This window comes from Centruroides sculpturatus, unplaced genomic scaffold (genome assembly GCF_000671375.1).
Source record: "Centruroides sculpturatus isolate CEXI.00-Female unplaced genomic scaffold, Cexi_2.0 scaffold231, whole genome shotgun sequence".
Classification (NCBI taxonomy): Eukaryota; Metazoa; Arthropoda; class Arachnida; order Scorpiones; family Buthidae; genus Centruroides; species Centruroides sculpturatus.
The window spans coordinates 87,285-103,798 of NW_019384443.1; the positions used below are offsets into that span (position 1 = coordinate 87,285).

At 32.5% G+C, this 16,514-nt stretch overlaps 1 protein-coding gene across 1 annotated transcript; it reads left to right on the top strand.

Moving 5' to 3' along the window:
* The first annotated feature begins 12,919 nt into the window (after positions 1–12,919).
* On the top strand, positions 12,920–14,971 carry LOC111620196. The gene is made up of 3 exons (XM_023362094.1): positions 12,920–13,056; positions 13,140–13,780; positions 14,644–14,971. Exons 1-2 carry the CDS (start codon positions 13,010–13,012, stop codon positions 13,741–13,743), a joined length of 651 nt encoding a protein of 216 aa, XP_023217862.1. The 5' UTR covers positions 12,920–13,009; the 3' UTR covers positions 13,744–13,780; positions 14,644–14,971.
* The last annotated feature ends 1,543 nt before the right edge of the window (positions 14,972–16,514 follow it).

Sequence of the window (16,514 nt, forward strand, 5' to 3'; positions counted from 1 at the left end):
CGATTTGTGTATTGTTTCGTTTTATGTTTTCATATAAATCCTCAATAGTTTCGTGAACGATGAAGCACATAAAAGACAGTTTATTACGTTTTTTGAAATGTTGAGAAGAACACAGCGCTATATTGTTTTTACTATGCATTTGCATTACGAAATTTAGTGGACAGTTGATAGAAACGTGAAAATTCAATATAATAATTGAAAATTATATCTAGAGCAGACAAAAATTCGGTTGTTTATAATTGATAAACTTTCAAACTAATAGGAAAAGATGTTGGTAATTTAGTGTGCAAGACATTACAGTAGAAAACGATGAATTTGTTGATGCCATAGCTCGACGACTGTTAAAAAATAGCATAATTTATTTATCTCTTCCAAATAAATATGTGACTAGAAAATATTTAAAAACATCTTTTCTATAATCTAAAGTAGATTTATTTCCATTTCGAAGAAAGTACAACGTATTTCACAATTCTAAATCCGCAGAAGTTATGTTGATCTTTGTCAGTGCCATGCATTGTTTATATTATACAATGCATGGCACTAACAAAGCAAGAGTAAATTTAAATTATTTTGATAGTAGTACCTGCAGTCAGCGCAAAAGTTTAGTAAAGTTTATCACGTTTATAATAATTACACACAGCTGCATCCCGACAGATGGGTGTAATTGTTATAAAGTCCGGATGACGGTAATAAAATAATGATGCTAAATTGCAGGCGTATACAATTGATTTTAATTCATAAATATTTCATTTTCGAAATGATTACAAGAAAATAAAACAAATAATTATGTAGTATATCTAGGTTTCGGCATTAATACAATTATCTGATCTATAAAGATTTTATTATTTAGAACAGATATAACTATTTTACAAAATCCACTCAACGTCATTATAATTATTATTAAATAAATATATTAATCTGCTGAACTGTTTTTATATAAATTATTGTTAAGAAATGTTTATAAAACGATTATTTTTATTTTACACGAATTTTAGAGCATTTTATTTTATATATATATATTTTTTTTAATACATGGAAAAATCAAGAAAGAACAAAAGAAATTTTTAATATCTTTCTACATTTTATTACTGACTTTACACCATAGAAAAAAACTTAACAAAGTAATTAACTAAATATAATTGTTTAAAATATATATTATATTCTCTAAATTACTGCGACAGTGACATAGCGCGGAATAGATTCGCTATTACTGCGACAGGTAACACACAGCAATTGCCTGCGTGGAGTGTCGTAATGTTTTCCTACTGTATACATTATACCTTTCCTGTTAACAATAGAGCAGTAATGGTTATATATATATATAACTTCCTTCGACGAGAGAAGGTTTTGAATCGAAGTAATGTTACTTCTGTTGTAAACTAAAGATTTGTATAATCTGGGCTTCCTGCCAATAATCTTTTCTTATTTAGTGTGAATTTTCATCTGTCTAACTGGTTCCTCGATTAAAAAAGGAGAGACAGACAGACTGATAGGAGAAGATAGTCGGAATTTCTGGGTCTACAATTTCTGCTTAATATTTTTTCTACAAACGAAATATTTACGATAACACACAATCTTAATCTTTGCTGTTAGTTTTAGCCCCAGTAACGTTGGACTTATCTGCTAGTTTTTTATAAATACTTAATTACAGTCGACCCCTTATAACGCGGATTTATATAATGCGGATTCGTATATCGCGGCGAAAAAATTGCGACCGTATTCGTATAAAGACGCTAAAAGAGACTCGTAATATGCGGTAAAATGTCATCGCCGACTCGTGTCGCGACAGGATTGGTCGAATCTGGTCCAATAGTGGAAGAGCAGCCGAACTACAGTAGAGCATCGATTATCCGACTCAATTGGGGACTGGGATTGGTCGGATAACTGAAAAAACGGATAACCGAAAAATATGAAAAAATATATTATTAGTATAGTATATTATTGTATCTCATGTAATTAGTATATTAGTATATCGCTATTAACCTACTTCGCGTTGAATTTTCATCGATGTTAAGCCTAACAAAAGTTTTTTAAATATTATTTTATTGCTCACAAAACAAACAGCCACTCATAATTAGAAAATTAAGTCTTCTTTAAATACTGGCCTCCCTTTCATGGCGACCCACCGTTGCCAGCTAAAACAGCAAAACTTTAACAAAAATAATATTAAAGTAGCCAAGACATAGCCAAATATTGTAGCGCCACATCACTAGCGGACATTTTTGAATTTGCCGACTAGAACACGGTCGGTTAACAGATGTGACGGTTGATCGGGAGTCGGATAATCGATGCTCTACTGTACTTACACGATACCAAGAGTTTATGCGGGTAAGTTTAGTTTACTATCGTCTGTACAGTATATAGGCCTAAATTAGATACTATAAGTCTAATACAGTATTGTAATTTTATACATTTCTTGTGAAAGAAACATTTCTGATTCAACGGCCATAAAAATTATTTCTATTATTCATGTCTCCAAAGTTCAACGAATTTTTCGCAGAAAAATAATTTATTAGAAAACGCGCCCGCCGTTTGGTGCGCTGCTCCGCGACGAAAACAAGATTAAGCAATGGCGNCCCTTTCATGGCGACCCACCGTTGCCAGCTAAAACAGCAAAACTTTAACAAAAATAATATTAAAGTAGCCAAGACATAGCCAAATATTGTAGCGCCACATCACTAGCGGACGTTTTTGAATTTGCCGACTAGAACAAGGTCGGTTAACCGATGTGACGGTTGATCGGGAGTCGGATAATCGATGCTCTACTGTACTTACACGCTACAAAGAGTTTAGGCGGGTAAGTTTAGTTTACTATCGTCTATACAGTATATAGGCCTAAATTAGCTACTATAAGTCTAATACAGTATTGTAATTTTATACATTTCTTGTGAAAGAAACATTTCTGATTCAACGGCCATGAAAATTATTTCTATTATTCATGTCTCCAAAGTTCAACGAATTTTTCGCAGAAAAATAATTTATTAGAAAACGCGCCCGCCGTTTGGTGCGCTGCTCCGCGACGAAAACAAGCTTAAGCAATGGTGTGGTCGAACGGTTCACACTCGGTAAGTAATCCTATATTTTTTTGTTTATAGCGTAGTTTATACGGATTATTCCCCCAAAAAATATACGTATTTTGGAAATGCTGAGTCGGATTAGTCTAGAATCGGTTAATTTTATGGAAGAAAACCTTTCAAACAGCCGTAGTCCGTAAACTTCACACGTGTTGGGCTGCGATTGGCTCATGTATTTAAGGATTTCTACAATGCGAAATTCTTATAAAGTGGAACGTATCTACCGCGTTATAGAGGGATCGACTGTATATCAATATTATTCACTAAAAATTTGTTTACAAACTACATAATCATTTTATTTACTTCAATAATAAAAAGGTAAAGTGAAATTCATTGTAATCATCATATTCGAGGATCAACAATGACCAAATGGATAAAATCACTGAACACAAGTCTTTTTCACTGGTTCGCAGCTGTCCACCTGCAGTTTTCAATAATGTTTTGTCATGTTCACACTTAAATAAATCCCAGTTTTTCACAGAAGTCATGTTAATTTTATGTATGGGTTAGATGCGTAAAGGCAGACCGGCGAAAATCAACGTGGCCTGCACGTAGTGACATTCAAACTCGCAAACAACTACGAAACTTTACTGTTTTATCCACAGGACACTGAACAGAAAGAATTAAAGTTTACCTGAACTAAATTGGAGTGTATATAAATTTAGTTATTCTAAAGACGATGAACTTAGAAGCTCCGAGATACCTGTATACATGTATTAAGTAACTAATTGTATACAGCCGACCCCCTATAACGCGGTAGATACGTTCCACTTTAGAAGAATTTTACGTTGTAGGAATCCTTAAATACACGAGCCAATCACAGCCAGACACGTGTGCAGTTTACGAACTACGGCTATTTGAAAGGTTTTCTTCCATAAAATTAATAGATTCTAGACTAATTTGACTCAACATTTCCAAAATACGTATAATTTTTTGAGAATAATCCGTATAAACTATGCTATAAACAAAAAATTGTAGGATTACTTACCGAGTGTGCACCGTTCGACGACGCCATTGCTTAAGCTTGTTTTCGCCATTGCTTAAGCTTGAGCGACGCATCGAACGGCAGGCACGTGCTTCCTGATGAATTATTTTTTTGTGAAAACTTTGCTGAACTTTGGAGACATCATTAATATAAACATAAATTTTATGGTCGTTAAATAATAAATGGTTTTTTGTAGGTCCGCTGCTCGTTTAAACTCAACGGTTTGTGCAATATCCGCTATTGGTCTAGATTTGACCAATCCTGTCGCGACACGAGTCGGCGATGACGTTTTACAGCGTTATACGTGGATCTTTTAGCGTCTTTATACGAATACGTTCGCAATTTTTTCGCCGCGATATACGAATCCGTGTTACAGGGGGGTCTATTGTATCAAGAATTTTTTTTTATTTTGTAAGTCTTTAATCTATTATTAATGTTAATTAAGGACGATTATATATGCAGCATCTGAGTACCAGTCGATAAAATAATCACTCTATTTTACACTGGGAACCTCTATTTAAGTCACTTATTATTTGTTTCGATTAAACAAAACAAATTCGATTTTTCAAGTGATAAAAGTTCTTATCCTGATGAAGAAGAATTAATTAAAGAAACAGAACCTTTTGGTCTATCACAATTGATTCGTTCATCTTAACATCTGAAAACACAGAACAGAAAAGTGAGATTGCCTCTGGCCATTTTACTCAAAATAAATAAATCTATTCAAACAAGAGTTCTTTTCAATAGAAGATGATAATTTTGAAAAATTATCAACATCTGTATTTTCTTGACAGACTCCATTAACAGATGGCACTGAAATAAGTTCACTTTTTATGATCTTTACTCCAGTGTCGCATAGAAAGAGGCTCGCGTATACAAAATTTTTAGTGTTTCTGTTGTTAAAGGTTTTTGTATGCCAGGTACATATATACCGCACAATTAAAAAGCATTATGCAAAGCAAACTGATTATCATATGGGCCATTGTAGTTTAACTAAAAAGGCGATGGGTGCAGTGGCTATTTGAAGTCAGTAACACAACAGGCACATTCCAGACACTTTAGACCACAGGTTCTCAAACTTATTTAAACCATTGCCCACTTTGAGATTAAAAAAAAATCTAGTGCCCTCATATTTTTATTTTCTTTCTACATTACCATCTGTTGCGTAACAGTTATTGAAAATATAATGTTTAAACATGCATTAATATATGGATAGGAGAGATAGGGTGTGACCCATATTCTATTTCTGAGATCAAAGAATGTTTCAATGAAAAGAAATAAAACTTATATTTAATCACTGTGCCGTTTACTGCCCCCCTAAAATCCTCCAGCACCCACAAAGGAGCATTATAGCCAACTTTGAGAAAGGATGCTTTAGACAATCAGGAGACTTTGTATACCGTTCAGTAATAAATGGTGTTGTTGGTACAAAACTCGGTTTCTTCCCGTATTATTGGCAAGCATTAGCAGAGGCAAGTTTGTATGCCTCTGCCATTAAATCCGAACATTGGTGGAGTCGTTCGCAGCGATGTTGTGACGGAAGCAAGTACTGCTAAGCCTGTCAGCGTGATGAATGTCGGTTTTATTTGAGGAAAGGACAACTACCGTGTTACATTATTGTGTTACTGAAGGTGTTAAACACAGCAGTAACACATTGCGACAACACACGAAAATGAAACCAATTTAAAAATATGATGTTAAAAGCTTAGCGTGGTCCATTTCGCTACGTGATCTAATTCACTCCCATTCATTTCATCTTTGAAAATCAGTAATATTATAATCTTGTGAAATATTAAGATTCATTCACGATTTAATAAGAAACATCTATGTTTCTTATTAAATTTTGTTAAATCGTATTATTAAATATCTTTCATTTAAAATTAACGACAAGTCAATTTATTTTATTTTTATTTAAAAAGACAAACATTTGATAATTTTCTCTTTAAACGTTACGATAAACGCTTTGTTTTTCTTTCTTTGAGGTTAAATTAAATATAAAATTAACCCTAATAATACCAGAACTTTGCCATAAAAGCATTATTTTAGTTCATAAATTTCTAAATTCCAAGAGAATAAAATATAATTGTTTATTTTTTTAAATTTCTGCATTTATGTAATTATCTGCTCTATAAAGTTTTTATTATTTGGATATAAAACTACTTCCACGAAGTTTAATCAAATAAAGTTTTTTATGTGCGAAACCATCTGTTTTATTTGAATTCATTATTTTACATTAGTTTCAAACTATGAATAAGTTGACAGAAACATATTTATTGAATTTATGGGATAGTGCAACGTAAATGATGGGGACTTTCTGTGAGAAACCTTTATTTTGGGCAGAGATGTCCAATTCGCAGCCCACTTAATATTTTTATACGGCTCACTGCACCCTAAATTTTTAAGGTATATTCTCATTTACTCTGATAAATTACGTCGTAAAACTTATTCTCGTTTTAGTAAATACACTTTGACCTAGCCTAACAGGTCAAGCGGTTTCCTTCCTTAACATTGGAAGTTCGGTCGTGGATTCGAGCCTTACTCGGACGGACTGGCCATGTGGAGATTTTCGTGTTTTCTCCACGTCAGTAACGCACGAATAGGGACAATGTTCCATTAAAAGACATCTCGAAAGTCATTATTTCCGCACGTTACGTCCGCCGTAATAAGCGTGTACAACTATTAATACTAGCCAACGAACATACACATTCCACAGGGAGAAATAGCCAGAGAAGCTTCTGCCAACTTGCTATTAAACAAATACTTTGATGTCGTGATTACGTAATTGGTGTTAGAAAATTGTTTTATCTAGAGAACGGTTATGCATGTGTTGTAGAACATACTGTTGTGAACAATTCTTTTAGTGCAGGAAAGATATCAAAACTGCTTAAAGAAATAGATTGAATGATTCCCATTTAACACTTTTTGAATTAGAGAATATTACTATAAAAGCAGATATTGACAACATTATAATAGAAAGTAAATGTGAAAAATGCAATTAAATATTTTGAATTTCATGTGAGCTTTATTGTACTGACAATAATACAGTATTTTTGTGATGATATACATTTGTTAACGAAATTTGATTTTTAGCACTATAAATGTATACATAAAGTACCTTTGTGGCCCGATGAATAAACTTAAATTTCTAATTTGACCCATTTATAAAAGAGGTTTGACAACCCTGATTTAGGGGGTAGGAAAGTAAACAAAACCTGAAANATATACATTTGTTAACGAAATTTGATTTTTAGCACTATAAATGTATACATAAAGTACCTTTGTGGCCCGATGAATAAACTTAAATTTCTAATTTGACCCATTTATAAAAGAGGTTTGACAACCCTGATTTAGGGGGTAGGAAAGTAAACAAAACCTGAAAATACTCTACGCTGCCATCTTATTGATGAGGCAAACTCACCACAAACTACAACAGTTCAGTTTCATCCAATCAAACAAACTAATGGGTCCCTTAAATGTAGATTTATCCACATTAATTTTGTTACATACAGGAGCCTTTCAGTTAATGTTTTTTCACTATATTTATGATTATTAGTTAAGAGATGTGAAGCACCTTACTTCTCTATAAAGAAGCTTTAGAGTTTAGATAATCCCATATGACTAATCGATCAACAAATACCATTTCAACCCTACATTCGTTATGTAATACTTCAGAATTAGTCACTGCAAGGATTTTAGTACTACTTTCCAGCTGTTATATATAACGAGAGAAGTATGGCGATATGTCACAAAATGCCCTCTTGAAGATTTTTACGTGTTTTCACTCGCGGAACCACAAACTTCGAGAAATGCAAAGAATGGTTCGAGATTTTTTATATAGATGTTAGTGTGTGCGGGGAATACGATTATATTCACCCATTTTAAAGCTTAAATAATTCGTTTCTTTTTTAGAAAATTTCTCAAATATTTCTGGATCGATGCTATAAAATTTTCGTGGTCAAAGGTCGAGGAGTGGATCGTGTGCAAGACTGATCTACATATGGAGTAACAGGGCTTAAGTCCTGAGCCTTGAAGTGTCAGCGGACCAAAAAAATTGAATTATTATCATAAATTTTTAATACTTTTTCATTAATAATGAGCGCTTATCGTATAGTAAAAAACAGTTAATATTAAATAATATAATAATAATAGTAACGATAATTTATAGTATTATTTATGTAAACAAAAAATGGGGCCCCATTAGACTTTAATAAGCCCCAGGCTCCGAGAAACCTTGATCCTCCCCTGGTCGTGTGTCGTATCTCTCGTAAACGTAGACTTAATAAAGATTTTAATCGTTATCAGCATTTACAATATTTTACACAACTCATCCCTACTTTCAAAATTGAGCTTTTTGCCATTTTGTTATAGTTAATAATATAACTTTTAAATAAAATACCATGATAGATGGGGCTACACAAAGCTTTAAATTTATTTGCCGAGAAAGTTACGCAACAGGTTACTGGATTTCTTAAAGTGCTCTAAGTTCTCACGAACATCATCCTTAAAGGCAAACGCATTAGTATAACGTATATATTATGGGTATATCGAAGCCGTACATCCCAATATGTCAAATGACTTCTTAGTGGACAGGGGAGAGAAAGGCATGAAAACAATCTCGTTACTGTCTAATATATGATGAAGCACTTTAAAATGAATAGTTCGGGATTCTGAAAGCTGCACTCTGTACATATTTTGTGACGAAAGAAAACCTCTATACCGTTTTGACAGACGTATGGCTGATGTGGTTAAGGAATTAGCCTATTTTTCTGGTTATCTGAAATCGAATCAGGATGAGCAATCCCGAATAATTTATGTTTAGTTTGGCTCGAATATCGGCCTCATTATTCTATCATCGTCGGACTACCCGAACCAACATGGACATAGAAAAAAGCCTACAGACGGAGTTCAAAATTAAAAGAAAAACTTGGTTTAATCTGGGTTGAGCGTAATTAATTTAATTGTTTTGATAATTTAAACTCGTTTAGGTTAATTAATGATAGAAAATAATTTCAGGAATTTATATAACTTTTTTTGTTTTATTCTAATAAAGGTTTCATTTTTTTTAATTGCTGTCTTTATTCAATCAAACGAAAATAAAGAAAAATTACAGATTCAAACCAGGGCTTGCGAAATTTTCAGGAAAATGGACGTCGTCTATGTCTTTCAATTACACAAATAACAAACGTATGAATTCGATAGTATATGCAAGGAAATACTACTCTTTAATTTGTAATAATTTAAGTTAAACTTTAAATCTTTTTAAAGAAGTACAATTATTAAAAGTACAATTTATCTGTTGTTTTAAAATAACGTTATTGCTAAGTTATTTACAATTAAAGTTTCTCACCCTTTCTGTTTGACGTTTCTTCGCAAATGAAAGCTAAATAATTACTTTCCAGTATTGCAGCCCGTGAATTATAACTGCACTCGCTGGTTGGGTGAAATTAAAACACGTGGCTCTTATCCTAACACGTGAGTCTTTCTTAATTATGAGTCATTAACAAGGTAGCTGTGTGAATAGTACGAATATAAATATCGGATCTGTTTGGTGAAAAATCATTCTCATTCAGTTACAACCTGATTTAGATCATCTCTGACAATGAAGACCTTTCTTCTTGCTCTTTGCTTGGTATTGATTGGTAAGTTTGAATTAATATTTTAGATGGTTTTGTGTATTTCAGTGGGGAACTGTGTGTACGTTATTCAATGAAAATTCATTTTTATTTAAAATATTTTCTTTAATTAATGTTTGTTTTATTTAGAAATTCAAAATTATGAACTGTTTAAAATACTATCGAACCCCTATAACACTGTTGATAATTCCGTTTTATATGAATTCCGAGTTGTACGAGTCACTTAGATTTTACAAATACTTGAGCCGTTAACAGCCAGGCAGACGTATTTATAAAATCTAAGTGACTCGTACAACATGGAATTCATATAAAACGGAATTATCAACAGTGTTATAGGGGAATTGACTGTACATTTAACCTATTAAGTCTGGACATATAAAAACACGATATTTAATATGTATGGCATATGTTTCTTAATATCGAATATTATCTTCCATAATCTTTTGATTGATAAGATAAATGTGTTTTACAAATTTCCCTAATTTTAATTCGAATACGTAAATATATTTTGAAAATTTTATTAATTCAAGAATCTTCAGAGTGAATGACATAGTTATAATTTAAATGTAATTATTACATTTTATAATTTCTTTATTAATATATCTTATTATTAAATGTATACAATTTATAAAAAAATAACTACCAGATTAATAAGTAAATCAGTAGTTTCCTATTGTTTTATCTGTATGAGTTTTCCAGTATGTGATGAACTTGATGCTGCCTTCAATTTTTAGGTTGGTCTTGTTTGTAACTCTTAGAGCTCATAGAGAATAAGAGAGTTACAAGCAATGTTTAGAATAGTGTTTACTTCTCCCATACCGGAAAGATCTCAACTATACCAGGCAAATATACACAGTGGCATATTACGTACAGCATGAATTTTTTTGTAGCAAAATGATCCATTCTGCAAGAACTAAGAGGGCCGTTTTTGAAACCCATCGTGAGCTCAAACCCAAAATTTCTATCGAAACCGTGATATAATTTAATTTTCAACAATATCGATGTTTTTTGGATGTAAATTAATGAATATACGAACTGATTTCTCGCTATATTTAATGCAAATTACTTTCTACGTAGGTGTGGTTTATGCCAAAGACGGTTATCTGGTTAGCAAGACGGATGGATGTAAATTGAGTTGCTCACCGAAGTTTGGAGACAGATATTGCAGCATTGAATGCAAATCTATGAACCACAGAGGTGTTGAAGGCTACTGTTACTGGCTGGCTTGTTATTGCAAAGGAATGCCAGAAAATGCGGAAGTTTACCCTCTTCCCAACAAATCCTGTGGGAAATAAAATCACTCTCTACTCGCTCTCTGCAATTACAATGACTGTAATTTCATTTAACTTTGAGACGTCGAAATAAACTTTCGAAGCATTAACTTGACGATTTGTGTATTGTTTCGTTTTATGTTTTTATGTTAATCCTCAATAGTTTACGTGAAACATAGTTTAATACGTTATTTGAAATGTTGAAAAGAACATCACGCTGTATTGTTTTTACTGTGCATTTGCATTACGAAATTTAGTGGACAGTTGGTGAAAACGTGAAAATTGAATATAATAATTAAAAATTATATCTAGAGCAGATGAAAATTCAGTTGTTTATGATTGATAATCTTTCAAACTAATAGGAAAATAAGTCGTACTTTAATGTACAATACATTACGGTAGGAAACGATGAATTTGTTGATGCCATAGCTCGACGTCTGTTAAAAAAATAGAATAATTTATTTATTTCTTTCAAATAAATATGTTCCTAGAAAATATTTAAAAACTTGGTTTCTATAATCCGAAGTAAATTTATTTTCCATTTCAAAGAAAATACAACGTTTTTCACAATTGTAAAGCCACAGGAATTATGTTGATCGTTGTTTATATTATACAATGCATGGCGCTGACAAAGCAAGAGTAAATTCAAATTTCAAATTGTAATCATTATATTCGAGACTTAACAATGACCGAGTGGATAAAATCACTGAACAATAGTCGTTTTTGCGGGTTCGCAGCTATCCACGTGCAGATTTCCATACTTTTTTTCTCATGTTCACATTTAAATAAATGCCAGTTTTTCACAGAAGTCATGTTAATCTTGTGTAGGAGTTAGATGCGTAAAGACAGACTGGCAAAAATCAACGTGGCCAGCACGTAGTGACGTGCAAACAACTACGAAACATTACTTGTGTTATCCACCCGACACTGAACAGAAAAGATTAAAGTTTACTTGAACTAAATTAGAGTGTATATAATTTTAGTTATTCTAAAGAGGATGAAATTACACGCTCCGAGATACCTGTATACATGTAATAAGTAACTGATTGTATATATATAATTAATATTAAAACATTGTCTAGGATAGGCTTGATTAGCTTAGAGTGAGATAGGATTAATTCTCACGTGTCTAAAGTATCATTAATTTACCAGCTCATTTTTATCTATTCATATAAAATTGTGATGGAAATCAACATATATATCTTTATTGCACGGCGATTCATATTTCAATTTAACCCTACCTTTTTATGGTAAATGAATTAAAGAATATAATTAACCGTTCGTTACAACTACGGTAAATTTATGAGACAAATGAGACGACTTATTTATAAATTTCACTTCCTTTTCACAGACTCATTTTACACATAATTGAAATTGTTTACTTGGAAAGAAAACAATGCGTGTTTCGATCAACATTTGCACGAATTATTTTCACTAAGAAACAATCAAAATGGAGTTCGATCACGCGTTATTTCATACTGTGCGGCGTAAATAATTCATAGCAATAGACTGGAGATGTAAATTCATATTCCTATCGAAATTCCCAACGTTTTTCTCGTTTTAAGATTTAAATTGATAGTTTATGTTTATAAGGCAACAACTGGGCTATGTGCAACAGGGTTTTCAATAGCAATGCCCTTTGCCCTTTCGCTATATAAAAATTTATAAAAGTACAATTATTGCAAAAGTTGCAGTTTAGTTTGGGGTTCCTGCCTAATGTGTGCTCCAGGAGCGCCAAATTTCTAAATACCCTACTGATTAAGACTGATTCATAAGGAACACAAGTTGCTTCCTAATTTCTAAATGTGTTACTGCCCAAGAAGATCTCTCAGGAACACTAGAGAAACGTTTAAAAAGCACAAGTAATTTTATTTCAAATTTAAATAAATTTCACAATTTAATGCTAAGATTTCACTAAGAAATTCCAACAATGGTCACATTTCAATAATGAATTGTAGTTTATTATTGTGTTAACGATAAAAGAAGACGATTGTCATCGCTGTAATTGCTTATGGTAATTCTGTCATATCCGCATGAAAACATCTGATGGGTCGAAAATCATTATGGAAATCTTTGTTTTCCAAAAATAAATCGTAAGTTTTAAGTTGTGTTACTGTTCAGATATTACGGTGTTATCACTTCAGTTGTAAAATATGAATTAAAATTATACACGTAGAGTAGATGACAGAAGTACTGAGCCCAGTTCCACTGCTTCAAATTCGGAATCGCAAATAATTGAGGAACAAACTGGAAGCAATGAAGAACATCAGTCTAGAGTGGAAAGTAATAACGATGACAAAACTGCCGAAAAAGAAAGGTCAATTTCCGTAAATTATCCCGTAGAAGGTAAGAAAAAAATTCAAAAAGTGTTAGAAGTTCCAGCAGAAACGTTTATACTACGCAAAATAGAAAAATCTGAAGCTACATTGAATACTCAAATTGTCACTGTAAATACAATAACTGTTTTGGAACCCGAGATTATATCTTTAGAAAAAACAGAAATTAATGAAGAAGAAAAGAAACGTAGAGCTGCCGAAGAATTAAAGAAGAAATTAAAGTTAGGGCTGTTTGGTGGCGATAGCGCAGCCATTGCATTGCTGTATGACAGTGCCACAGGTAGAAACAAATGTAGCATGACACCTGATGTAAATGTAAATGACGCAAAAATAACAGAACAGCATAAAGACATTTGCTGTGCTGCAAAAGAACAATGTATGATGTCCACGTCGTCTCGTATTGACAACATGATGTCACCTCGAGACAAGACGAGACAAGATTAAACCAAACAAAATATATGAACCATTTATTTCAACACAGGTAATTAAACAATATGTAAATTTTTATATTCTTTCTTCTTGTGGTTCTGTCGTTTAGTGGATAGGAATGGTAGTCAGTCACGGGTTCGTTTCTTGATAACGGGATGGCTACATGTCTAACACCGAAATGGTGTACGATTTCTCATAGAAAATCCTCCCTGGAAAAATAGTTTGATTTGGTTTGATAAAATACGGCAACGCAATACATGTGCGATCTGCCAAGGTGGATGGCTCCCTGGAGGATCGCATTTGCGTTGCGTTGCCTTAACCTATAAATCTTTCTATACTGCGTGAAGGCCACCAAATCCTATTTATTATGGAATCAGCCAGATTCAAAGTGGTGCAGACGGGTTGTGAGAATGCAAATATCTAAGATCGACACCGAGCGCCGGGTTTACATAGACTAATAGGGCTTAAGCCCTGGGCCCCGTAGTTTCGAGCGACCAAAAAATTGAATTATTATCATAAATTGTAAATACTGTTTTTCGTTAACAATAAGCCCATATCGTATAGTAAAATAGTTGTTAATATTAATAATATAATAGTAACGATAATTTATAGTATTATTTGTATTAACAAAAAATAAGGCTTCGTCAAACTTCAATAAGCTCTAGGGCCCGATAAACTTAGTTCCATCCCTGCCGACACCTCTTTAAAATATTCAGGGGTTTTCTCATAGCCTGCATTCGTTCCTAGGTCTTTCATGGCTGATTTTTATCCGTTCGGTCGTTCGTTGTACAATATTAAGTCTAATGTATAAAATAACATTAACGTGACATTTCTAATTTTTAAATTTAATTAATTTAAACCACATTAATCATAATTTGAACACGTCTAAGTGAAAATCTTTAATTTTGAATACAGTGCAAAGATTCTGTTAAAAGTCATAAGCCGAAGTCTTCTCTACGTGTTTACAACTCAGAAAAAAGATATGCACTATGAGGGAACCACAAAACGATAATTATACAGGAAAGAATAAGGAAGAAAGTAAAGAAAAATTCAAAGAAAATCAGTTAATTAATTCAAAAAATATAGAAAAATTTACTTGTTTCGATTACGTATAAATAATCATAAAAACTGTTAACATATTGCAATGTTTGAAATAGTAAAACACTTGCGATTAAGTTCCTCTAACGAATATACGTGAATACATTTCATTGTTGATTAAAATTGTTATTAATTTTTAAACCTTTACCACAAGTTTTCAAATTAATTAAAATTTTAACTTTAAATTTCTAAGTTTACATTTTTAATAAATATAATTGTTTTGCAATTGCTTATTCATCAGTCCAACACATTAAAATTATACATTCGATTATATTTTATCACTAATATAGATAAGCGATCAAGGTGGGCAGCCTACCGCTCTTAGGAACCCGGGTTCGAATCCGAACAGGTTGAAAAAAATCCTCAGCAATTTTTCGGGGATTGGTCCGTTCGGATTTGTCGAGCCCCGTCCCTCGCCATCTGGCAGCCCCATTGTGGGCCTGGCCGAACCCACAATGGGCTTGAAAAAAGAGGCTCTCTTAGTGCCCACAGGGCGGAAAGAATTATTAAGAAAAAAACCACTGTAGAGAGGCTTGACCCTTGATAAGATTTACTAGCATCAATGAGTATTCCTGTAGGGTCGAACTTAATGACGATTTTACTCATTATTAGCAATTACAATATTTTATAAAACCCATTTGTACGCTCAAATTTAAGCACTTTTCCGCTTTATAATAATAATATGAAAAGGTTTTTAATAAAATATTATAAGAGATGTTTCCACCGCAATTACAAATATTTTTCCCGCAACGAATTGCTGGAGTTTATAATATGATTTTTTTAAAAATGACATTTGAGGTTATACTAGTTTAATTTATATTGTACGAAAACAATACTAAATATTATTACTATACATAGTACATAATTTTTAAAATATTAATGTAAATTTTAATAAACTTTGACTTTTTCCACTGTTTAAGAGGACCCTTTTTCAAGCCCGTCATGGGATCAACAAGGGCTCCCCAGAAAAACAAGCTGGCTCTTTTAAAATCTTGTTTAGAAAATTAAATATATACCAAATTTATTATCAAAAAGCTTGATTTAATTCTTTACCTGAAGCACAGCTGAAAATTTTACAAAAATTTTTATTACGATATAATTTATTAAAATTTAATCAGAATAAAGAAACGTAATATATAAAACATGTAGTAATAGAACTAACGAGTAATTATTACGTATCATAAGTGATTAATTTTCGTAATAAATATATTACATTACGACAATGAGACTTTGGTGTTTCGATATCATATTTATTTGTAAACCTATGTATCAATTTTTCTCATTTATATCTCAGACATAATGGCTTCGTAGTCGTAAGATTGTCGGTATCAGTTTTGAATATCTACACGATATTTCGTTAATTATGAATTATGTTTTCTAAGTAGCTAGCATCCTGTTCAGTACAGTAATTACAGTAATAAGTTTATAGATGTGTGACCTCTTGTTCCTGGTGGCCACAAATCAAATTTTTATAAGATCAAACAGGCTATTGTCCTTTTTGCCTGGATAAATCGCCATTGAGCACGCATTAATTCCAGTTGCGTTCTCTAACCAACCACTCGAGAAAAAAGTATACACTAAAAATAGCTATACAAACACCTAAAACAGAAATATCCTAATGTAACCGCCAACGTAACAACATCTGGACGACCAAATCAGATAAAATATACGAAATAGCGTCACCGTCA

Coding starts and splice junctions, on each gene's coding strand:
- LOC111620196 (XM_023362094.1), top strand. CDS start 13,010: ATGGGTCGAAAATCATTATGGAAATCTTTGTTTTCCAAAAATAAATC. Junction 13,057..13,139: donor TTGTTTTCCAAAAATAAATC/GTAAGTTTTAAG, acceptor TTATACACGTAG/AGTAGATGACAGAAGTACTG.